This window comes from Electrona antarctica (genome assembly GCF_951216825.1).
Source record: "Electrona antarctica genome assembly, chromosome: 5".
NCBI lineage: Eukaryota > Metazoa > Chordata > Actinopteri > Myctophiformes > Myctophidae > Electrona > Electrona antarctica.
Window position 1 is genome coordinate 24,345,282 of NC_136810.1, and position 25,159 is coordinate 24,370,440.

At 45.8% G+C, this 25,159-nt stretch overlaps 1 protein-coding gene across 1 annotated transcript in view; it reads right to left on the reverse strand.

The window, feature by feature from the left end:
• Positions 1 to 25,159, reverse strand: part of LOC306923907 (A disintegrin and metalloproteinase with thrombospondin motifs 20) — a gene marked incomplete at its 5' end in the record, with an annotated part of 154,198 nt that overhangs the window by 120,786 nt on the left and 8,253 nt on the right. The window contains 5 exons of the mRNA XM_079502253.1: positions 3,711 to 3,816; positions 4,147 to 4,187; positions 5,027 to 5,151; positions 5,747 to 5,830; positions 9,893 to 10,152. Coding sequence (XP_079358379.1) covers positions 3,711 to 3,816; positions 4,147 to 4,187; positions 5,027 to 5,151; positions 5,747 to 5,830; positions 9,893 to 10,152 — 616 coding nt within the window. The remainder of the gene's footprint in view (positions 1 to 3,710; positions 3,817 to 4,146; positions 4,188 to 5,026; positions 5,152 to 5,746; positions 5,831 to 9,892; positions 10,153 to 25,159) is intronic.

Here is a 25,159-nt window from a genome sequence, read left to right on the forward strand (position 1 = left end):
TCATTCGAATGTCACCAAACACATCATGGAACTTCATGAGGCCTTATGGAGTGCTATGGTGTGACTCCACCCTGCTTGAGAAAACACCCACGTCGGCTATTAGTAACCACACGTCTTCACAGTCATCTGAGAAAGGCCTCTCGTACATTACTCTGAAATCTTTTCCGTTAATCCACAGCGTTCTCGAGTGGTTCCCGCGCTACCTGACACTGGCTTGCCCAGAGTGCTAAGCACTCTCCAGAGCTTTTGTGCTTGTGAGCGCGGCAATTAACCAAAGCTGAGAGGCAGAGCCCCAGCTGCTCCGGCGATGGCATAAACATCCACATGAGAGGCAGGATGGAGGGAAGAAGATGAGGAGGAAGAGAGGAGAGAAAGAGAGGGGAGAATGGAAGGAGGGAGGAGAGATGTGTGGTGTGGAGGTACTAACTATGCTATAGGAGATCAAAAGGGAGGGTAGGAATAAGACATGTCAGAAAAGAAGTTAAAATAGCAGGAGGGAGGAGAAAAAAGGAGGTGGAGAAAGGTAGATAAGGAAGAGAGAAAAATTAGAAAGTGTGGGAAAAGAAAGGGAGGATGTATTTCCCTCTTTAGACACACAGGTCCTTCTGTGCACCTACTGTGATCTAGTCTGACTGTCTGTCACATTCTATTTTCTCTCTCTGCCTCTGTATGTCTCTCTCTCTCTGTGTGTCTCGCTCACTCTCACTCTGTCTTTCTCTCTCTCACTCACTCACTCGATTCAATTCAATGGAGTTTTATTGGCATGAGAAGTGTGCCAGTGTTCACAAGCAAAAAAGGAACAAAACAATCAAAACAAAACAACGTATGTAAAAATATATTGAATATTGGACTCTCTCTCTCCTCTCTCTCTCTCTCTCTCTCCCCGCTGTGGAGGAATGTGTGAGTGGAACAGTGGAGGCAGCAGAATAGCTCTCATTCTTATCCAGTGGCTCACACACTGGGCGACACTGGAGCCCATTTAACAGCCATGGCACCACTGGGCAGAGCAGAGCAAACCGGAAAGTCAAAGCTGTCACTCGCTTTCACATTCACACACTTCTGAGTCAACAAAGGAGGAATGAAAGAAACAAATAGAAAAGGAGGAGGAGGGAGAGGAGGCCATAACTCCATCTGTATGGATGCTTCACCATGATGGATCGCGTACCATAATGGAATGGAAAATATAGTGCGAAAAGATAAAGTTCTTTCCTTCTTGTGTGTGTCGTGGAATGGTCAAGCTTAAAATGGTAGCGTTCAGCTGGTAGTGTTCAGTTGGAAGCAAGCCCCTGGGGCTTTGTGTTATCCTTTTAGCATAACTTTTGACTGTACTGTTAACAAACATGTTGTTAAAGTATTCAATCAATCAATCAATCAATCAATCAATCAATCAATCAATCAATCCAGCATGGAGACCCTTAACCAGTTGAACCCCAGCATCCCTACTCTGGGGAGAACATTCACCACAAATGCATAAATATGCATAAATATGCATAAATATGCATCTGCTGCTGAGCAAATCAAACAAAGCTATGGGGAAAATGAACCAGAACAGGAAACGGGTACATGCTAACCTTGTGGAAGTGGAAATACGCGACTACAGCAAGCCCACCGAACCACGGTAGCTCGGTGAAGCTGCCTTCGCCTGCTGGTCAAATCTGGTATTGTAATAGGCCTACTTCTGCCATTAAAACGCTATTGCGGGTGGCAGTGCTTCTACCGTTTGAAACCCTAGTGCGCCTGTTCGGTGCTCAAGTCTTCCACATTTGAATCAATTCAAGGAAAATGTGGAAGTTGCTGTGTAGAGTGTTCTTCCGGATGCTTTGTGCGTTGGTGAGCAACTTTTCGCTCTCTATTATAACTCTATGGACTAACAGTCCAGTACTGTACACCAGTGGCTCTCATAGTGGTGTCCTAATATACAGCATCACTATCATTTTAACCAACATATACAGATGTATATGTTGGCTATTCAGATCTACAAGCTTGTACTGTACAGTTAACACATCTGCTATTTTTTTGTAGGTTTCCTGACAAATATTGATAATCTTCTTTGGCTCCCTGGCAGTGGCACAAAAGCAGATGGGTGGCCATAGGCCTATCCTTTAGGGGGTCCTTGAATTGAAAAAGTCCACTGCCGTACACAATAGTGTATGCAATGCAGGAATGGACTTCGCATTGACAAAATCTGAAATAAGCCCACGATGTCACCCTGGTGACAAAGCAGCTCATTCAGAGCCTTCATGTGTTTTGTTTTGTTTTGTTGTGTTTTTTCGTTCACACATAATGGTGACATTTGGCTGTTGTGGAAACACTCTTTGGCCAAGCATACATGTTATGATAACACAGGTATTACACGCTGATTACTCTGTATATCGTATGTCACTGCTTCCATGGGTCTGTCTTCACACGCTTTGGGGTTTTGGTATTGGAATTTTGGAAGTAATGGTTGGGGGGAATGGGGGATGGAAACCCATGCAGTCAGTCAGTCAGTCAGTCAGTCAATCAGTCAGTCAGTCAGTCAGTCAGTCAGTCAGTCAGTCAGTCAGTCAGCCCCTGAATACTAAGCAGAACGCTCAGTCTTGTGCCTGTCTCTATGCGTACTGTATACTACGTACTGAACAACCCTAACCACCTCTAAAAGAGCTGCACCTCTGACTTCTACACGGTACCTCTGTACATCATTGCCGCAAAACCCAGATGCACCTGGACAAGGTACAGTACAGTAAAGGCATTAAGGCTGGCGTGTTATTAAAAACTCCCATTTCTCAATTTATTATGTTTTGCACCTGCGTCTGCTAGGAGCAGGCTTGATAAGAGGGCTTTTGTTGGGTTTGGGGAGGGGGGCGGTGGGTTAACGCAGCAAGAGAGGGTATGGTGGGTTTTAATGGGAATAGAGTACCAAAGTCCTGATGTCACTCGTTCATCCCCTGGGTCACGCAAGTCATTTATCTATGTAGAATTACATTGGGTCATCTTCAGAATCGTCTCATATAAGAATTGCGGTCCAAAAATGAACCAATCGTGCCGGCAATGTTGTCAGGGAGGTGGCTTTTGTATCGTTTACGATCTTCAGACACTCATATTTGATACTGTTAGTTTTCTCGCAGTCAGTTGATTCTTCATATCCATATGGCCCGGGATCATTTGTTTATTTTTGGAACACGGTTCTTATATGACGTGATATTAAACACACATCTATGGGAATTCAGAAAAAACAAACAAAAGTGTGACCCAAGAAGGATGCATATACATGCATATTACGTCAGACTTCGGTGCTCTGTAGAGCGAGCCGGTGGGTTAACAGAGGAAAAGAAGTGGACTGTGTGTTCCAATCAGGGATTAAAGAAAAACAACAAATCTCACGACTGTCCCAATCTGTGATTTGTGAGACATAGCATGAAAGGTGTACTCCACACAATGCATGTGTTTCCCCAAACAATTAGCACAATTATGTATGATGTTTAGGTTATCATTATCATTCTAAACGTACATGTGTTCCATGCTGTTCCACATACAGCCAACCAGTTGATGAAATTGCATATTTGAGGCTTTAACCTTTGCATTTATATGAAATAGTCTTTTATGGAAGATGCTTCTGAACATCAATTTATAAGAACATGTATTCCATTATAATACGCTTTAATCTTATAAAAAATGACTGAAATCAGTCAGGGCGACTGAGAGCTTTAATTCACGGTTGCAGTACTTACACATGGCCCAGCTCATGGGCAATGGTGAAGGAGGCGCTGAGTCCATTTTCCTCGCTGATGGAGCAACTCCGATACGGGTCGCACATGGTCCCCAGCTCGGCGAGCCCTGTGAGAAGACACACGCGCACACAGTTGGTTAAAAAAGAAACCCTGTCGGATAAGACTGCTAAAAGTTAGTAAACCATCAAGATTTCTATTCCGTAATAGAGATTAGTGCCGCCGCCGCCACCGCCTCCACTCTCCCTCCTCCTTTCCGCCAGGCGGTTCTTTCGCTATAATATTATTAGCTGACAACGTGCCATAAACTCATTACTGTTGGGATTATGAGCTGCAGCGCTTAACAGGGTGGAAAGAAAGTTAATTCACAAGAACTGGAGGTGGAGACTTTCATGAACGATGAAAAGAAAGGGAGTGGGAAAAAAAAGCCTTACTATACCTAATGTGTCACATTTGTCTTTCGCCCGGCAGATGTCTTCCCTGCAAAACAAAGTGACAACACTGTCAATACAACGATCCGCAGGTGTGTTTGTGTCTCCCATGATGTACTTCCACTCCACTTCCACTGCCACTTGAATCCCAGAATGCCTGTTCTGGGGGGAACATTTTCCAAAAATAGCAGATCTACAATTCTACAAGCTCAAAACGCCTCAGCTATTTTTGGTGAAGAGATTTGGTGTAGAGAGAAAAACGTACAGTTGTTGTAACTCAAGTCTGTTTCACTAAAAGACTAGAGGGTGTTCCCTTCTTTTTACATTATTAACAAAACAATATATGTTTTACCGATCATTTCCCTCAATACCAGCAGTTATCAGCTACTGGAGTAGTATGGTAGTGTTCACCTGCAGAAACACACAGCGTTCTTGCTGTGTTTTGGTATTTTCACTGTTTGTTTGGGTTGCCCAAACATATCCCCGTCTAATAGGGCTTTCACTTGTTGCCTAGTTATTTGTACATTTAAAAACTGTGTACATTGGTGACTATAACTAGTCAACTAGTACCAGCAAGGCCGACTAGTGGATTTACTAGTCGACTAGTTGAATAGTTGACTAGTTGCTTTTCTACCAAAACAAACAGTGAAAACACCAAAATACAGCGAGAGGGCTGTGTTTCTGCAGGAAAGAAAGACCACCACACTACTCCAGGGGCTGATGACTGCTGGTATAGGGGAAATGATGAGTACAAAAGAATGTCAACATTTAAGTTATTCTGGTCATGGCCTTTGGGGGGAGGTGTACTGTATCTGAAGATGAGGATTGCAGTGTCATGGTGGGGGCGTACCTGGTGATGAGGATTGCAGTGTCATGGTGGGGGCGTACCTGGTGATGAGGAGTGCAGTGTCATGGTGAGTCGGGTGGCTGTCTTCCGGGGCGTTTTGTGTCTGCTGCCAGACGCAGAAGTTGTGGAGGGTGGTGGCGGCGTTGAAGTTCACTGTGGGCCCTTCCTGTGTCCAGGGGGACAGAAACGTGACAGCGAAAAATGTGACCGGAAAGGAAGGAGTCTCAGGAAATAAAATCAAAGAAGTAGTCTGAGCGGTGCATTCCCAACACAAGGTAAAACATCTTTCACTTTGGTAGCGCTGGTCAGCCATTGGTAAATGTGAGGCGAACGTCACTTCACTTGGATTATCCAACTGGAGAGAAAATACAGAGGCAACGGAACACTTTGTTCGCGTTGCCCTGTTGATGCCACTTGACGCAATGTACGCACTGTACGCAATCGTGCCGTTGGAACAAATATTTTGCTTTGTGAACACACCTTCACAATATGGTAATTTAGTGTTATACTATAACAAAGCTAAGCACAGCGAGCCACCTCAACCTTAACTCATTTGCAGGTTGCTAACTAACCGGCTACTGTATACCTTTTTTTCTTTTCTTTTTTACAAAGAGAACCTCAAGACTGACAAGGCAGCCAGTGTCCTCTTAAAATAGGCCTCACAGAGAAAAGGCCAGGCCAGGGACACCTGCACTGACGTCAGTGTTGTGTGTGCGCGTGCGTGTACTGTATGCGTGCATGTGTGAAGTTGTGGGACTCACCTGTTCATTGTGGATGACGATTAGCTTGACAATCACAACGTTGATGAGATTGCCGACGCTGGGGTCCCTGTACACCGCTGCAACCTGTAACAACACAAACACACAGACAAGAAATGCACACCTCCACTAATCTAAACAAAAGCACAGGGGGTGAGGGATGGAGGGAGGGAGGGAGAGAGAGAGAGAGAAAGAGAGGGGGGGCTAGGATAATTGGTAACTCAGTACTTGGAATGAGAGCGCAGGCCTCGCCTGTGCACCACAGGGCATAATCGAAATAGCAACAGCTCATTGGAGAAAAAGAGAGAAAAATTATATCTTCATTCCTTCTGGGTAAGTTTAATCAACAGGGATTAAGCACAATTACGGTTCCCCATATGCACCTTCGGAAAGAGAGGGAAAATAATAATACGGAAATAAAAGCCTGACCCCGCAACTAATGTGACATTTCTGCAAAAGCTGGAACTGGGCGCCCCACTGTGAGGACAAGAGCCTCCCCTTTGTATATTTTCTTCCCCTCCCTCTCTCGTTTCTCTCGCTCACCCCTGTCGCGGTCGGTCAGCGGGCTCCTGGGGCCATGCATGCACAGCCCTCTGACAGGAACTCATTAGCCCACTATAAACATTTAGCTTGTCTTTAGCCTGGAGGGGAGACGAGGCGCAACGATCGCTCGCTCACTCGCTCTGGAAAAGCCAGGCCTGGGAGGATACGGGACACTGGAGGGATGCAGCGCAACGGACCGGGGAAGCGGGGGATTTTCCGGGGGCTTTATGGAGCAAAGCACCTACTCTTCAGTGTACTACTTCAAAAGAGTGAGAAACACCGGCAGGGAGCTCCACTGATCTCATTCCCCCAGATTTGGCACAAACATGCCGATGAATTAATTCTACTGTTATGCCACCAAAATGTGTAACGCCCTACAGCAGCCATCAAAAAGAGAGCGCCGAAGTCCTGACGTCACTCGCTCATCCCCTGGTTCACGGAAGTTTTTCTCTATGGAGAATAACATGGGGTCATCTTAAAATCATCTCATATAAGAATTATGGTCCAAAAATAAACAAACTGTCTTGGCAATATTGTTGGGGAGGTGTATCTGTATCGTTTATGACAGTCATATATGATACAGTCTGTTTCTAGCGAAAATTTAACTCATTCAGGAGCAGTAATATTAGCGTTTTCTCTCAGTTGACATTAGCGTTTTCTCTCAGTTGACATTAGCGTTTTCTCTCAGTTGATTATTCATATCCACATGAGTGAAACGGCCCTATGGAGATTATAATTCAAATAAAAAGTGAACCCATGGATTTAGCGCCCTCTACCGATATTGACGTCCGACTTCGGTGCTAGTGTAGTGACCTCCTACACTCCTTCAAAACTGCGCCTGTCTGCAATTTGCAACTGGACCTAGACAAGTCTTCTAGCTTGCCAAAATAAATTACCCCCCTATAAATATACTTTTATTTCTCCTAGTATTGATGAGAGCCTTATGTGCCATAAGGCACAAAGTGGATAGGTAACAGGTAACAGAATTGATGATTTATTGTAGTATTGTATAAATTGCATGTCTCATTGCTTATGTCTTGATGAATTGAATACGATAGCACCACAATGGATAACACAAAAATTATCCTTTTTAGCATTATTAGCTGTCCCTTAATAAAACATTCAATCAAAACCCGACCCGCACCCCAATGTGTGATGTGGGGTTCAGTTGTAATTGAAGGGAGGTGCCACAGTCACACCCACATAACCAAGTCACGGTTGAATCCTCAGTGTCCATGTAACTCAGAGAGTGTACAAATGGAACCAAATTAACCCGTAAGGGTCCAGGGAAGCCAAAGTCTTGGGGTTCCGGGGGGAGTATGGTTGCAAAGCTGAAACTTAAAGGAATTGACGGAAGGGCACCACCAGGAGTGGAGCCTGTTGCTTAATTTGACTCAACACGGGGAAGCTCTCCTCTCATGTACACAATGTACCCGTAAGGGTCCATTTGGTTCAATTTGTACACGCTCTGAGTTGCAAATGGATAAATTAACACTGAACACTAAGCTCTAAAAGCCTGCAGAGCTTACACACACACACACACAAGTACAAACATTTCTCTTGCACCTTTTTCTTCGTTAGTCTCTCTCTCTCTCTCTCTCTCTCTGGCGTAAAAACAAAGTGACATCATCATATTTGGAGAAGTGACAGACCCCGCTATTAACCCGACCGAGAGACCACCAGACGTACTGGCACGGCGGTTCATGCTGTCACCATAGCAACCAGGGATCAGGCTTGGCTGATTTCCCTGTCCTGTCCTGCGTCTGGCCGAGTGGTTTGCACCGAGCCCAAAGCTGATTGACTCAACAGTGTGTCTGTCTGTCTGTCTGTGCGTGCGTGCGTGCGTGCGTGCGTGCGTGCGTGCGTGCGTGCGTGCGTGCGTGCGTGCGTGCGTGCGTGTCAGCATGGGAAATCAAGTGGCACACTCACTGTAGCTTATCAACCTTCCTTAAGGATAACAGTGCAATGACAATCATTACTCCTCTATAGGTTAATGAGTGCTGTGAGTATTCAGTCTGCAGACAGACAGACAGACAGACAGACAGACAGACAGACAGACAGACAGACAGACAGACAGACAGACAGACAGACAGACAGACAGACAGACAGACAGACAGACAGACAGACAGACAGACAGACAGACAGACAGACAGACAGACAGACAGACAGACAGACAGACAGGGCCAGTGCAGCCCACAGCCTCTCGTGTGCACAGGACAGATCAAACAACTGTGATATCGTTGCTGTCAGGCACAAACCTTTTATCTAGATATTTGTATGCTTTTTCTTCCACAAATGTAGGCCCTATTTCGTCACACAACAGTAGCATAGCCGATCTATGAGCTCGATCCACAAGTGCTTTGAACTTGTAGATCTGTTATTTCTTTTGTGCTATTTTTGCATTTATATTCAGAAAAATAACAGTTTTGGATTCCACCCGACAGCAACAATATCGTACTTCCCTCTAGGCCAGTGGTTTGTTTTCACACTGTTTTGTACCCAAGGCTGGGCACAAAAGGTGGGTGGGCCATGTGCATTTTCAGAGCCTGTTATTATCAATCAATTGATTGTGTCAATGGAACTAACGTAGTATAAGTTCCTACCTACAGTAGCAGCATCACAATGAAAACAACAACAATGACTTCTGATCAGCCACAGTTTTGAATCATTGCTACACAGTATAATAAGTGTAGTTTTCACAAACTCCCACGGCACACCTGGACTTGGGTACTTTGGGAACCACTGCTCCAGGGAGGCCCCTATTAGAGCCCATGCTGACGGTGGGAAGCGCAGCCTCCTCAGAAAGTGGGCTTGATTACAAGTCAACTCTCCAGGATCACATGCAGGCTTCGTAAAGGTCAGAGTTCAAGTATACACATATGAAATCACATTCAGATGCGTGTGTCTGTGCTTCTTCCACTGGACCGTCAAGCAAACGTCACGCTTTACAACTGCACAGACTTAAGTACTTTTACTTAAGTACTGTACTTAAGTACAATTTTGAGGTATTTGTACTTTAGTGAGTATTTCCAATTTCCAGTACTTTTACTTCTACTCCACTACATCTCGTAGCCAAATATTGTACTTTTACTTCACTACAATCATTTGAAAACTTTAGTTACTAGTTACTTTGGAGATTTTAATTTTGATTAGAAAACATACATTTACCTATACATTTCGGCCATTTGAAAATAGCAGATCTACAAGCTCACAATGTGTCGCAACGTGGCGCATTTTCAATTCCGTACTTTTACTTGTAACAAAGTAGTTCTAAATTGCAGTATTGGTACTTTTACTTAAGTAAAACAAAATTGAGTACTTTGTCCACCAATGCTTGTCAGCCAGTAGCTGTCCTACTGCCCCGACAGCAGGGTCTGAATGTATAGGGAGACCACCCCCAATCACTGCAGATGGAGTAGTTATACTGATTGGTTAAAACCCAATGCTACTCATAATTCTTTTTGATTCTACGAATGCCTCCTAAATCAGTAGTCCTGAATAGCGGAAAATCGAAACTGACTTTAAAAACAAAACAAAAAAAACAAAATTCATTATTCTTTCAAGGTAAGAATGAAATGATTTTAAAGGGAACAATATTTTACTTACTACTGACATGATTGTTAGGATGTAGTGCTCGAGGTTGTGTCCGTGGTGGCGTGTCATCTTGGCGTCGGCCGTCACCATCAGCTCGACGTAGCGCGGGTAGGACAGGAAGCGCTTGCGGCGGCTCGGGGATCTGGGGCGAGTAGCGTCGCTGGAGTTGGTTCCGCGGTGACTGTGATCGTCTATGGCTGCTCCCACGTGGTCCATCTCCTCTGCCATAGCTCTGTCGCTCCCCAAGGTCACTGGCCTGGTGTTAGGCTCATCTGCTTTGGGAAATAAAGGAGATGCATAAGGGGTCTTCGACGTGCTTCAGGCCAAGGACACACACACACACACACACACAGACACAGACACAGACACACACACACACACACACACACACACACACACACACTTTCATAGATTTCATAGATAGGGCTTAGGGCTCCATTTTCGTTCGAATGAAGGACAGGTGCTGTGTAAATAAGGAAGCTAATGTGCTTGTGTTCTTTGTTGCAGTGAGAGGCTGGGTCCAGACAGAGGTGAGAGGCTGGGTCCAGACAGAGGTGAGAGGCTGGGTCCAGACAGAGGCTGGGTCCAGACAGAGCAGTGAGAGGCTGGGTCCAGACAGAGCAGTGAGAGGCTGGGTCCAGACAGAGCAGTGAGAGGCTGGGTCCAGACAGAGCAGTGAGAGACTGGGTCCAGACAGAGACTGGGTCCAGACAGAGACTGGGTCCAGACAGAGGTGAGAGGCTGGGTCCAGACAGAGGTGAGAGGCTGGGTCCAGACAGAGGTGAGAGGCTGGGTCCAGACAGAGGTGAGAGGCTGGGTCCAGACAGAGGTGAGAGGCTGGGTCCAGACAGAGGTGAGAGGCTGGGTCCAGACAGAGGTGAGAGGCTGGGTCCAGACAGAGGTGAGAGGCTGGGTCCAGACAGAGGTGAGAGGCTGGGTCCAGACAGAGGTGAGAGGCTGGGTCCAGACAGAGGTGAGAGGCTGGGTCCAGACAGAGGTGAGAGGCTGGGTCCAGACAGAGGTGAGAGGCTGGGTCCAGACAGAGGTGAGAGGCTGGGTCCAGACAGAGGTGAGAGGCTGGGTCCAGACAGAGGCTGGGTCCAGACAGAGGTGAGAGGCTGGGTCCAGACAGAGGCTGGGTCCAGACAGAGCAGTGAGAGGCTGGGTCCAGACAGAGGTGAGAGGCTGGGTCCAGACAGAGGCTGGGTCCAGACAGAGCAGTGAGAGGCTGGGTCCAGACAGAGACTGGGTCCAGACAGAGACTGGGTCCAGACAGAGCCTGGGTCCAGACAGAGCCACACACAAGTCCTCAGCCTGTTACTGGTTGTATGTTTAATGTCCCACGGTGACTGTTTATTTAATGTTGTTGCATTTATGTTAATGGGACCTCGGTGACCCATTGTTATTCTGTTTCGGCTCCAGTTGTTGCTCTAGAACATGTATTTGATGCCGTTTGCTCTGACCGATTTCAATAGGGCTTCCCACTACTGTGCAATGCTCGGGCCCTAATAACTTTATTTATATAGCACATTTCAAAGCATGGTTTGCAAAAAAGGAAAAGCAGGTAAGGAAAAGCAAGTAAAAAGTATCACAAAGTAACACACACACACACACACACACACACACACACACACACACACACACACACACACACACACACACACACACACACACACACACACACACACACACACACACACACACACACACACACACACACACACACACACACACACACACTCACCTACACAGACCTACACAGTAAAAGGCAGTTCTCTCGGCTTAGCTGCATTCCAGTGACATAACACAAGAGTGCTGGACTTTGGCGAAAAAGCCAACATAAATTGTCGTGTCATTCCAACGCTTAGGAAAACAGTTGTACCGAGTGACACGGGGTCACTGGCAAAGCTTTGAGGCTAAGGGTTTGCAGGCCAGGCAAGCCACCGCATTCCCTAATGGCTGAACACAGCCTACAACACCAGTAGTTCTCAAACCTTTTCGTGTCAAGGACCACCAAAATGGTATGTATTTGGCCGTGGACTCCCCCATCTGAAAATGTTTCGTGCCAGAAGAGAAGATTATGTTAAAAAAAATCTAAGCACACAGCGCTAACTACACGCTACTGCTGTGGACCTTCTGGGACCCTACCAAGGACCCCTGGGGGTCACCGGACCCCACTCTGAGAACCACTGGCCTACACAAACTGAGAAAATCCCACAATGACGTTTTACTAACTATGCCCCCTGGTCACTGACCCCCACCCCACCCCATGTGTGCGTACTCCAAGTGGGAACCTCCCACTGCGACCACCGACAGTATATTACACAAAGTTAAAGGGAATGTATGCCATTTGCACCCGAAATGCAACAAATCAAAAGTTCAATATGCCTCAAGGCCGATACTTTTCTATTTCCAGGTCGTGGGTGAATGCCTTTAACAACATTCTGAAGAAGATGAAGGAAGAAGAGAGTAATGTGCAACGCCTGGGCCGCTAGCGCGGCTTCCAGACCTTTTTCTCTCTCTTTCAGGTGGACCTCAGCTGAGCTGCACGTGTCGAGTAAACCTGGCTGAGCAATGAGAGGAAGATTCCTTTTACCTTGACAGGGTTACAGGGAAGAAAAGAAGACTGCAAGGAAGAGAGAAGACAGAGCGACTCATTCTATAGGAACAGAGAAAGACAAGAAAAGCGCCCCGAGGACAACCTGTAAAGGTGAAGGGAGCGGAGGACTTAATTACATGTGTTTATGTTGTCTGTGCGCACCGATGTTTCCTGAGATTGCAGGCTGAAAGAGACCTTTTGGAAAGAGGAGCCTTGGGTAGGAATGGGGGGGTGGGGAGACATGGGAGAGGAAAGGGGTTTAGCGGAGACCTTCTATACTTTCCACTCAGGCGAGCTCCAAGCCGCCCTCAAGAAAAAGGTCATATTGTTTAGTAGACACAGCTGCAGGGAAGTCTATTCCTGCCTGAGCAGCCCGAGTCGAATCTCACGGAGGATGTTCTCTGTTGAGAAATAACCTCATCAGCAACATCACAAACGTGTCCTCGGAAAATAAAAGAACTTCAGCCAAAGACTAACATTGCAATAGCAGCATGGGCCAGATTTGCCGGGTAACTTTACATTGAATAAGCCCATGAGCACTGTAGACATCAGTACATAAGCATGCAGAGCGGTATGCTGTCCAGATCTGTGCTGATTTACAGCCAGGACTTGTAATATTTGCTGCTGTCTCACAGCTGCACGGGGGAAGACAGATTTCACCAGCTACCAAACCCTGCGTCCAATAAGGGGAGATGAGAGAAGAGGGAAAAAAGCCACGGTACAATAGAATGCAATTAAAGAATAAACAAATTCTGAAAGAATATATTCAAGTAAATTCCATGGGTATTCATGCATTAAATCACTATGTACACCAAGTCTCTTGGTGGATGTCAGTCTTTCAACGGTTGGTTATGCCACACTGCAATTACAGACTGGAGCTTTAAGACCTTCAGATGCCCCGGCACAACCTTTAGGCTACAACATCTTGGAAGTGGTCCCATTTTCGGAGCAGGAAAAGCTGACAGATGGAACAGGCATTAGTTCAGAGGTATAAAAGGTGATGGCACAGAGACAACAAGTGTGAAAGGAAAATAAATGAAAATACTTCCACAGTTTAGGAGACAGGCATACTTGAGTTAAGTCTGTCATCGCACAAAACATCCCCTCCTCGCCTTTGGATAACCCATTCATCCTGAAATGTCCCCATTGTCTCCGGAACTCTCAATCTTTCCAGAGTCAGACAGAGAGAGATTGTGTGTGACTGTTAGGCCAGAGGGGGGGGAATAGGAAGGCGACAAGGAAAACTTGACGAGTGCTGCGAGATTGTTGAAGCGAGGGTGGAACGTGACTCGCTGCCACCATGGCACATGAGCGCTGCTGCTCCTGCCGCCTTGAGGCCCTGCCCCTGTGCCAGCTATACCCGTGTTAGCGCCAAGCCCGGTCCGTGCCCATGCACACAGCCCAGGCCACACGAAGGGGCTTGGATTTTCAGAGAAAGAAAGAAAAAAAATCTCTCTTTGGGGCCAAAGAACCACTCTAAACCCCTGAAACAGACTCATCACTGCAGACAGTCCGACATCAAAGGGATTATCAAAGCATAGAAAGGGCTCTGATTCATCGACTTAAGTGTTAAGACCCACAAAAGGAGGGTGGAAGTTGAAAAAGAGGAGGAGGATGAGGTGGAAATATGGCCACTGTAATAATAGCCTTTAAATCAGCTCAGATTAGCCAAACGCAACCTTTACCCAAATCGCCTTAGGTTCAAATCCCCGCCTTTCAGTGAGGAGTACCCTGCTACTTACACCATGAAAAGACAATGCTAACCGCTTATCGAGATCCCTGGCAAGAGCCTCCAGAGGCTCCAATACATTCACAACAGCGCAGCTAGGATCCTGATGAGAGTACCTTAAAGGACTCATCGCCCCTAAACCCGCCACCCAAAGCCTGCGCTCTTCTAACACCCAGCTTCTCCCCGTCCCTCACACCAATCTCCACACCATGGGCGACTGGGCCTTCTGCTACACAGCCCCATGTCTCTGGAACTCCCTTCCCTTGCACTTGAGAGCGCCACAGTCTACTGATGCTTTTAAAAATCCAAAAGCATTCCTATAACATTTGTTGTCCTCTTACTTGGTTTTAACCTGATCCTTTTAGTTTAGCCAGGCTGCGGGTACCACAAAATTGATTGTTGCTTATGTTATTTTTACTTTTTATTTCTTGCCATGCTTTTAACTCTGTAAGCACTTTGAGATTTGAAAGAATGTAAAGTGCTATATAAATAAAATGCATTATTATTATTATTATTATTATTATCATTATGACCAGCTGTGCACACATGGATATAACATCAATGGGCACTGTCACATAAGATGTCATTCAGTATTTACATTCTGGAGCAATAGTACACAACCATGCCAACATCAAATGCATTTTAAAGAGAGTGCCGTGATTTTTGTTTCTCCAGTTTTTCACGTGTTTATGAGGTGACAGTACTTCATTAGACCCCTTGGTGTGGTTGTTATGGGCAATGATGTCTTTGTCTTTGTATTTAGGGTTTCTTCCTGGAGGCTGAAACCTTGACAGTCAAACAGCTGTGGGTGCGGCTTCAGTTCAGGTGTATCACCAGTTCACCACCCATCACCATCCACCAGGCAAACCAGGCATACTTAATGCGTGTCCACATAAAAACGACATTTTAATAAATTCTTCCTCCTTATATAATAATAATACCCGATGGTCATGTTTTAGGGTGGAAAAAAAATCTAACTTGCAAAATGTTAATGCGCAGGGGTCAATAAAATGCTGGTCCAAGTTAGCTAAGAGCAGTGAAGCATAACAGAGGACACTAAAATGAGCTATGCATCGCACATGTATAGAGGTTAGTAACCTCTATAAATGTGGCATTTTGCTTGGCACCACTTTATATGCAGCTGAATAACACCAAAACTAGTTTTTCTGGTCCAGTGCCTGCCAGACTTGCAAACATGCTGAGGCTTACATTATGATTTAATAAAACAAACTAATATAAATTATGTTTATATCCCCTGCTCAATGAGAGATGTTATTGCTCACCGACAACCAGCAATCAGCAAACACAAGATCTTTGAACAGCCCCCAAGATTTAGTTGGCCCAGTATGTATTCCTGTTTATACAATCAATCATTGGTTGAAGACATCATGCATTTGTCATTTTCCATATAGATTAAAGAGTTTATTTACCCCTTAAACGCTACAGTATATACAGTATGTAATATAATGAATGTGGTTAATCCTTGACTTCCAGTGCTCTCATTCTGGCCTTCCCTTCTCTGTCAAATGTATCAGTGCCAAACACAGCCCAAAAACAATGGAGAACGTGCATTGCATTGTAAAGCTAATTAACATTCTTTTACAATATCCCGCTGAGAGTTAAAATGTCCTCTCCTCAGGGTGCCAATTAAATAAGACAGTGTACCTTACATTGAGCATAGGTGATGCTTGGGTCCTTTGCGAGGTCAGAGAGTGCTTATGGTACTTTAATGGACCCTACGATACAGTTGAGTGGAAAACATGCGCTGTCCCCCGCAGACACAAGCACAATTAAGCAGAATTCTGTGGCCAGACAAAGAGGATAACGGGCTGCTAATGTTGATGCTGAAGAAGGTTTTTTGAAGTGGCATGACATTTGACCCCATGGGAAGATGGTGGGGCTTTGTACACTTGCAGTGGCTGGGTTGTTATTTTGAGTCCAGAGGCTGGCTAAAAACAGCTGGGGTGGAGGGGGTGGAGCCCCAGGTCACTTCAGGGGAATGCAACAATATGTGTGGTATTGATGAGAGAGGAATTATACAATTACACAAGCACATTATCTGTATGATTGTAAAGAACAATCAAGAAATAGTAATAAGTATTCCACAACTTGATCATGTAGTCTCCTGATAAAGCAGCACATGGCATCACAAACCTATCTATATGCACTAACCTATCTGCGGTATATGCACAAACATATCTGAAAATGCACACGCATATCTACCTTAAATTTACATAACAGTTATGATCCAAATTGAGACACACTATTCAAAGCAAAATGCCCTAGTTATGAAATAATTGCACAAAAACTGCTTTACATTTTACAGTGTAGACTGTAGAGGGTAAGCCAAGTCCTTGACTGGTGAAAACTACAAAATAGTCTGCATTTCTATATCTAGAAATGCAGACATTGTAAGGCAGTGAAAGGTGCCTTACCCATTCTCTCTCTCTCTCTCTCTCTCTCTCTCTCTCTCACACACACACGCACGCACGCACGCACGCACGCACGCACGCACGCACGCACGCACGCACGCACGCACACGCATAACCGCTTTCTTCTCATTTTTGAATGACAGCAATATACTTTATTCACGTTCGAGTGAGGGACTCACTTGCCATGATACACTGGTCTACATGCTGTGGCATTGCAATGCAAAGTGTTGTAAGCTTACATATCTGTTTTTTACGAGCGACGATGCAGTTGAACTTTCTCGTTCAACTCACTACGGTGAGGTGCGCTCCACGCTGGTGTTAAATGGGCCGTGGAACAATCCAAATGGGGCATACATGAAGTCGCTTTTGGTGAGATGCATCATTTAATAAACCAAGGGCCCTATCTTGCATCAGAGACACAAAATCGGTAATTTGGGGATTTAGCAATATAGGAGTCGGCACAATGTAAAGTGGGTTGCGTGGCCGCAAGAGACCGTTTACGGATAGTGGAGGGTTCTAAACCCGCTATATGCGGGTAAGGCATGGCATACGTTAGGGCACCAAGACTTTACACACCCATTCGTGAATCACAATTAAGCCCTTTACTTAAAATAATTATACACTATACATTCAAATATCATAGGAGATTTACGGACAGCTTTGTGAACGGGGCCCAGTCTTGCTAAAAGGCACTTTGGGTTTCAGTCGCTCAAATGCTGCATTTCAGTGATATTTAATGATAAACCTACTTATTGGGTGGTGTTTTATGTATACTAGCCCTTACCCGTTGTGAGATATTGCCCCCCCCCCTTGTGGCCGCAGGGGGTACTGCACCCTGGGTGCGTTTCGCATTTTTAATTCATTAATAAATTCATTATTAATTTATAATTTGTTAAATTGGAAAAAGGGCTTCGTTAAGACCTCCATATTATTATGGTCAATGCCTGTGTGAAAAGTGGGAGCGATTGGTGCAGGCGGTGAGGAGATACGGCGGTGTTTCTGACAGACGGACATTCAGACAGACATTGACTAAATTATAGTATGATGATGATGATGATGATGATATAGTATGATGGTGATGATGATGATTATAGTATGATGATGATGATGATTATAGTATGATGATGATGATGATTATAGTATGATGATGATGATGATTATAGTATGATGATGATGATGATGATGATGATGATGATGATGATGATGATGATGATATAGTATGATGATGATGATATAGTATGATGATGATGATGATTATAGTATGATGATGATGATGATTATAGTATGATGATGATGATGATTATAGTATGATGATGTATGCATGTATCAATATAAGGCCACCTTTGTTTTCATACAAAGTACCAAACCAGAGAGGACCAGAAGAGTTTGTACACTAGTAGTATACATTTAGAAATTGAAATGTGCAGACATCGACAAAGCAAGCCTGCAGCTTTGAATCACACATTGCCAGATGATGGATGGCCAAATACTCTGGGTGATGACACTGATGATCCAGGAGCCAGCTCTTAGCAACCCTGCTGTCTGTCGCTATCTCTCACCTCTGGCTGTCACCCATGCCTCTGTGACAGTCCCTGTCACTTAATTCACCCAAACTATACCAGTCAGCCCCCCTGTTCTGTCTGTCTGTCTGTCTGTCTGTCTGTCTGTCTGTCTAGACTGCCCAGACAGTATAACAGAAAATAGCCCCGGCTGGTATTTGTTACGGGAACAACACAAAACACACTGGGTTCAGCGTGGCTGAAGTTTCAGGTCAGGAGGACAAATGAATGCTATTACCGTTGTGTGTAAAGCTGCCCAGGCCCTGCCTCACCCTGCCCTGTCCTGCCCGGTCCTGTCCAAGGATGTCTGTTATGCTCCAGTCAGATGACAAAATGGAACAGTTGTATATTTAGCTGCTTGTATAATTTGGTGGGCACGCAGTGTTATGAAGTCCATGTAATAATGAGGACTATGTCATGCACCATGGCTGAAAAAAGACCTTCATGAGTATTTTAAATCGATTTGCCATCTGACAGCCCAAAACGATACTCAAAACAACTGTATGATGGTGAAATATAAAACACCCAACTAACTTTGCGCAACCAGTTATTATCAGTAATGTTGTTCAAGTCTAAAGCAGTCGACTGTTCTAAATTGACCCTTACATTTCACACACCGATGTCGGCGGAAACCATGCAAGGCACTAACCAGCACATCAGGAGCAATTATGGGTTCAGAGTCTTGCTCAAGGACACTTCGACACTAACTATCATGGGGGAGCCGGGTTCGAACTGGCAACGTTGCGATTACCATCCAGCCACTGTAACCCTGAGCCACCGCCGCCCCAGTGTGTTCCTTAAAGGGACACTTCACCCCTTTTGCAACCAGATCTTATTTGAATGATGTTTGGGGGACAAGAAACACTTTCCTGGTGTTTTTATGTGGGTAATATGTTTTTAGATATTTTACTATTTCAAAGTGTCCACGATGTCATGAACACTGGGCTCACTTCCTTCCTGGACTACAATTCCCATAATGCTTTGGTGCACTGCTCCTCCTTGTGGATACGGGGAGGGCTGTCTTACTGAGACAACATGTAGTCCAGGAGGTAAGTGAGCCCAGTGTCCATGACATCATGGACAATTGGAAATACTAAAATATCTAAAAACACTGACATTACCCACATAAAAACCCCAGGAAAGTGTTTCTTGTCTCCCAAACATCATTAAAATAAGATCTGGTTGCAAAAGGGGTGAAGTGTCCTTATAATGTACACCACCCACCATTACACCCTCCTCCCACTTGAAACTCCTCACAGTCAGGTGGAGAAAAAAATAATCCACGGCTGCCGACTGACTCCATGTGTATTGGAGCTTGGAGGAGACATGTGGTTGTCGACTCGACTCTACACCCTCAGGCTAGCAAGTGTGGGGCTGGCAGCAACTGAGACCATGCAGGCAGTTGTAGGTCATTGTTCGAGAGGGAATTAGTATGAAACAACAAAACATTTATTTAGGGGAAAAAATAAGAAGAAGATTTTTTTTTTTTCATGTTGGCTTATATATTCAGAGCCAAGTGGTGGATGAGAAGAAGGCTACTTCAGAGATGCAGGTGTAGAGGATTTAATAAAAGAAAGGCTGGCAGTGGCAGGCTTGGGAAGAGAACAGGCTGGGGCCGCTGCCAGGCCTGTGAGTGAGGCCATCGGGCAGGCAGGCAGGCAGGCAGCACATGCAGCGCAGGCCCAGATTGTACTGCTGTGCTGCCTCACACACACATGAAACAAGAAGCTCCACTCTATCTGTCTCCTGCTCTGCTCGCTCAGCGATTTCCCACCAAACAATCAGAGGGACATTTCATCCGACCGCAGGGCCAGGAGATGACACGCATTCTCAGACACACCGATAAGCCCGGAGCTGTGCAGTGTGCACGTGCATATGTTGCAAGTGTGCGTGTTGCGTGTTGCGTGTGTGTGTGCGCGTGCGTGCCCCACACACACACACACACACACACACACACACACACACACACACACACACACACACACACACACACACACACACACACAGAGAGAGATGAAGTATCATTCAGTGCATGCACACAAAATACACAAAGCTAACTTTTTTTTTTGCTTAGCAACAAAAGATGCTTCCTGGAACAGGGGGTGTTGGGGGAGGGTGTTGTTTGGTCCGTCCAGGGGGGCAGAGAGGGGGGGCCTAAGCCTTGTGGAGCCAACTGACATCCCGATGCCCCAACACCACCCCGAGCCAGACCCCAAAGGTGAGAGAGGTTGTCTGAACGATCAGCACCCATCCATCACACCCCTACCCAGCTACCTCTCCTCCTGACCCCGCTCAAGAGCCGGCGTTAAGAGGCAGACAAAAGGCTTAAAGCACACATAGTGTCCCGACCCTGATCTCGCAAACAAACCAGCATAGCGAGCCCAGAAAGCAAGCACCTCTCTAGGGGGGGAAAACGCTCAAGGTCATCCCCCCCCCCCCCACCACCACCACCACCACCACCCCCCCACCCAGTCCAATGAGTGACTCCAAACAAAGAGGGAAGTGAGGTCACAGTCAACAAGTGCCTCCATTCACATACATGAAAGCGCAAAGGGGGGAGTGGGCAGTGATTCAAGTCGGCTAGTTCAAAACCCCGGGCGGAGGAGGGGCATTTTTCCATGTAAATGAACCCATTGACCAAAGACCTGATGCTAGCATTTGGACTGCCATGTATACATACACACACACACACACACACACAGTGGCAACTCCTATATAGTGATTATGTTCGGGAGTCTCAGGGGATGAGGGGCACGGATGCAATGCCGCTTCCACGGACCACCACATCAAAGCTGTTGTCAGTCACGCAGCCTGCCCCATGCAGCCTGTGTGATTTCTGGTGCCGGCGAAGACAGCCGGTGGATCGCATTGGTCCACCGATCTGAGTGCCCGCCCCCGCCCCCCTCCTCCCCTCCCCGGTAGAAAACAGCGGAGAAAACTAACATCACCAAATTTGGAGCAACGCCCCTCTGCACTGTTATTGGTTAGCAAAATACAAGTTTCCAATGGGTTTCCCCAGGCTTTTATTTCTGAACCGAATGCGAACGAAAAATAAAAGCCTGGGTACTAAGGCTATGAGTCACATCACTGTCCCAGGCCAGCAAGACCTGTTCTAGTTAGCCACTAGGCCAAGATGGGGATGGATGCATTAGCACTCTAGGGGCACTAACATTGTGAGATAATTCTTCTTGCACCACTTTCAACCAGTAAAAAATAAAATAAAATCTACAAGCTCACAACCGTGAGCTATTTGGCATACAACTAAGTTGGAAAGGGCTTAACTGGATAGTGTGTGTCTGCGTTTTCACAAGTCAATCAATGTGGCAATGTTTTCCACATTCATCTGGCAGTTACACAAAACTTGGCATTCCAGAACCTTGGGACTCTCAACCAACTTAATGCATGTGACAAGAGATACTCTCTCATTCCTTCCTTTATTGGCCTCTGCGGCTTGTCTTTGCATGGAGCATAGAAAGCAGAGGGGAGAGAGAGGCAGGACTGGGGGGGGGGTGGTGAGAAAGACAAGAATCTGCCCCTATCCTGGGGCACCCTCATCCTCGTGGCTATCTCCATCGGAGGACGACACAGTGATTCACATGCAAGCTCCCACAGTCAGATAGCCCTCAGAATGGCTCATTACTGGGCCACAGGCAGTGTTGTGATTTCAGGCCGACTGGCTCCTTCTGCTGGGGGGCTTTTAAAAGCCCAACGCTGACGCAGCAAGCGAGGAATACTCTCGTAACGTTAATCGCCCACTTGACAGCTATCAACTCTCCAGGTATTTCTAAACAGTGGCCAAAGCCACCCAGGTTGGCTATGGCGAACACATTATATACAGAGAGGAATGGTAGAGTTAATAGCGGTGTGAATGAAAGGAGAACGCTTTCTGCAGGGAAATAAAGGTCTGTGTGTATTTGCAGCATGGTTCAAAAGAACCTGATTAATCTGGTGAATGATCTATTAGCTATGACAGTTACTGGATTAGGGTTTAGGATGCCCAATTGTTCCCTGGAAACTTTGGATGGAACCTTTTTTCTCTCTCCCTCTCCTGACAACAGAAAATGTTTGAAGTCACACCTGTTTGACAGTTCATGGATTGATGTATCAACAACACATAAACACACGCATTGAAGTAAAGCCACTATATATATACTAGGGAAAGACAGATGCACTGTGCGGCCGTGTCACTGTGCATGACTACTGAAACAACATAACATTATTTTCCATCAAGGCAACACTTTAAAAGCTCTTATCCTGGCACTTCTCCTTTCAACGCTTCTCAGTCGGTCACGACACACATGCATGGAAATGTCAAGCGCCTCTGTGTCAGAAAGATGTCAGCTCCACAGTGGAAACAAGATGTTCTTAAACTTCATCTTTGTTAGCCATGTCATTGTGGAAACAACGTGTCTTCCTTTCCTTTCAACAGGTTTTCGAGGAAGTGTGCCGCCTATGTCAACTTTGGAAACCTTGACAAAATGTTGTGGTTCCAGTGCACCACCTAGGAAATTAGCGTAAATAGCGCAAAGCCTAAGAAAATAGCATTAAAAGCTCACACCAGTGGCGAGCGCGCAACGCAACCAAGTATAAAACAGGCTTTACTGTAGCTGTACTGAAACAAGACAGTTATGTGATACAGTAGAGATCCTGAGTGACGTAAAGTAACGTGAGCCTTGAGAACATATCACAACCTTATCTTGCTACAGGTATCTTCCTGTGCTGATACACAGTTGTGTTTTGCACGCATCACGGTCCGCATCAAAAAGAGCTGCTTCGTTTTAATCTTTGTTTCAAAAACTTGATTCTCTGAAGAGCAGAGCAAAGAGAAGAGGGCGGCGAGGGGGTTGAGAGGAGAGAGAGAGAGAAAGAGATAGAGAAAGAACCCAGTCGAATGAATGGGCTTGGTAAAACAAATATCTTTTTAAAATGTACAGAGACTGAGAGAGGGCCTGTCTGGCCAGCAGACTGGGACTGTTGTCGACCCAGAGCTGGCATTTCCATATGTGTCCTGAGTGACCAAATGAGGCGCTTGGCAGCTTGCAGACTCACTCACAGCTTCCCTAAACTGCCGCAACCCCTCCAAAGCCCCGGACTCAGCCAGCTCCACTTGGCAATCATGCCGCAGCTGCCAACGCCGATTCGAGACAAGCCTCCCCTTTGACAAAGACATAAAGCGTACAGAAAGAGAGAGGGGGGAGAGAGAGAAAGAGAGAGAGAGAGAGAGAAAGAGAGAGAGAGAGAGAGAGAGAGAGAGAGAGGGACAGAGAGAGAGAGAGGACCATGAGATCATTGACCCCGACAAAGACTGCTTTTATACTTACCTCCTCAAGAACAGGGAATACAGGGGATAGCGGAGGCACCTCCCTCAAGGGATAGCAGGACACACACACACACACACACACACACACACACACACACGCACGCACACACATGCACACACAAATGCACGCACACGCGCACGCACACGCACACGCACGTATACACCCAACTCCACAACTGGTCCCCCTCTTTCATTACATGCAGTGTGCTAAGACAGATCACAATCCCAAATCAAAGGCAGTGTTCCATGTTCTCGTTATGCTCTTTCTGGCGGCGTTCCAGATCGATCACTTTGTGTCAAAGTGTCCTTTAGCAAGACACCGGAAATGTGCAGAAGAAGGGAAAATAGCAGATCTATAAGCTCACAATGCATCGCAATGCGACACACTGTGAGCTTGTAGATTGGCTATTTTCACGACTTCAGCTTGACACTCTTAAGGTGTGTCAAGCTGACTTACCAAGTAGGGCCCTCCCCCCCGACATCGACGATATGAATAGGAACCATAATTTGTCTAATTTCAAAAGTAATTCCTTTTCCGTCACATGGCATCTTGTGGAGAAACATGAACACATTCTCTTGATTCCTTTCCTTTCTCACCTAACTGGCATTTCTCCTTGGTGGTCCCAACTGTGTTACTCAACACAATTTGCTCTCAGCAATTAGGCTGTGGTTAGGAGCCCCATATTTAGACAACGTTTGAGTCTGACGAGGAACAAAAGGGAGAGGCTAGGGGAGCATGTAGAGACAGACAGTACTGTAACTGTACAGAATGGAGCATGAAAGAGAGAGTCAGACATGGTTCAGAATAGGCAAGACCAAAATGCATGTTCCCAGCTTAGTGGCCTTGAGGTTAAAGTGGCCACCAGCACCAGTAGACTGAGAGGTATAGGGGTTCAATCCCTGGCTGAGTCATACCAAACCAAAACCTACCAACCAACCAGTATAAAAATGGGACCCAATGCCTCCCTGCTTGGCACTCAGCCGCAAGGGTTAGATTGGAAGTAAGTCCTCTCGACATACTAACTAGTGTCATGTCCATGGGGTGAACTTACACATGATGTTGGCTCACACTTCGGAAACAGGAGATGGGCTCCTGAACTATGGAGAAACAGGAGATGGGCTCCTGAACTATGGGCCGTGTAGCTCTGGAAACCTTTCCACGGCTACTTTACTTTAACATAAGAGTTTAACCATGAACCCTATATAGCATCCCTATTATAGGGTGAATAAAATAGCAGATCCACAAGCTCCCTACGCATCGCAAAGCGTATATCTGCTATTGTCAGTGAAGATAATTTGTGTAAAGGGAAATGGGAGGGGGCCTAGGATAGAGTCCCAACTAACTTTATAGGGTTTAATTAAGAGAGAACAAGGCTACACATCTGTGACATGAACCGCTTAAGCCATTTAGACCTGATGCCGATTTTGAAAAGGCCTTCTAAAACTTAAGGCAGAACTGAATCCGGAAATCCGGAATCCAGAAAAGTACCAAAAAGACTAGAAAACTACAAGGAGACGTGCACACATTCCGAGCTTCAGAGATAAAGTAATGTGGCCACACAGCAGCCGGTCTAAATGAGTTAAGCCCTACTTTATACCTTCATCGTACAACAGAGACGCCATATTTAAAGTAGTCCACG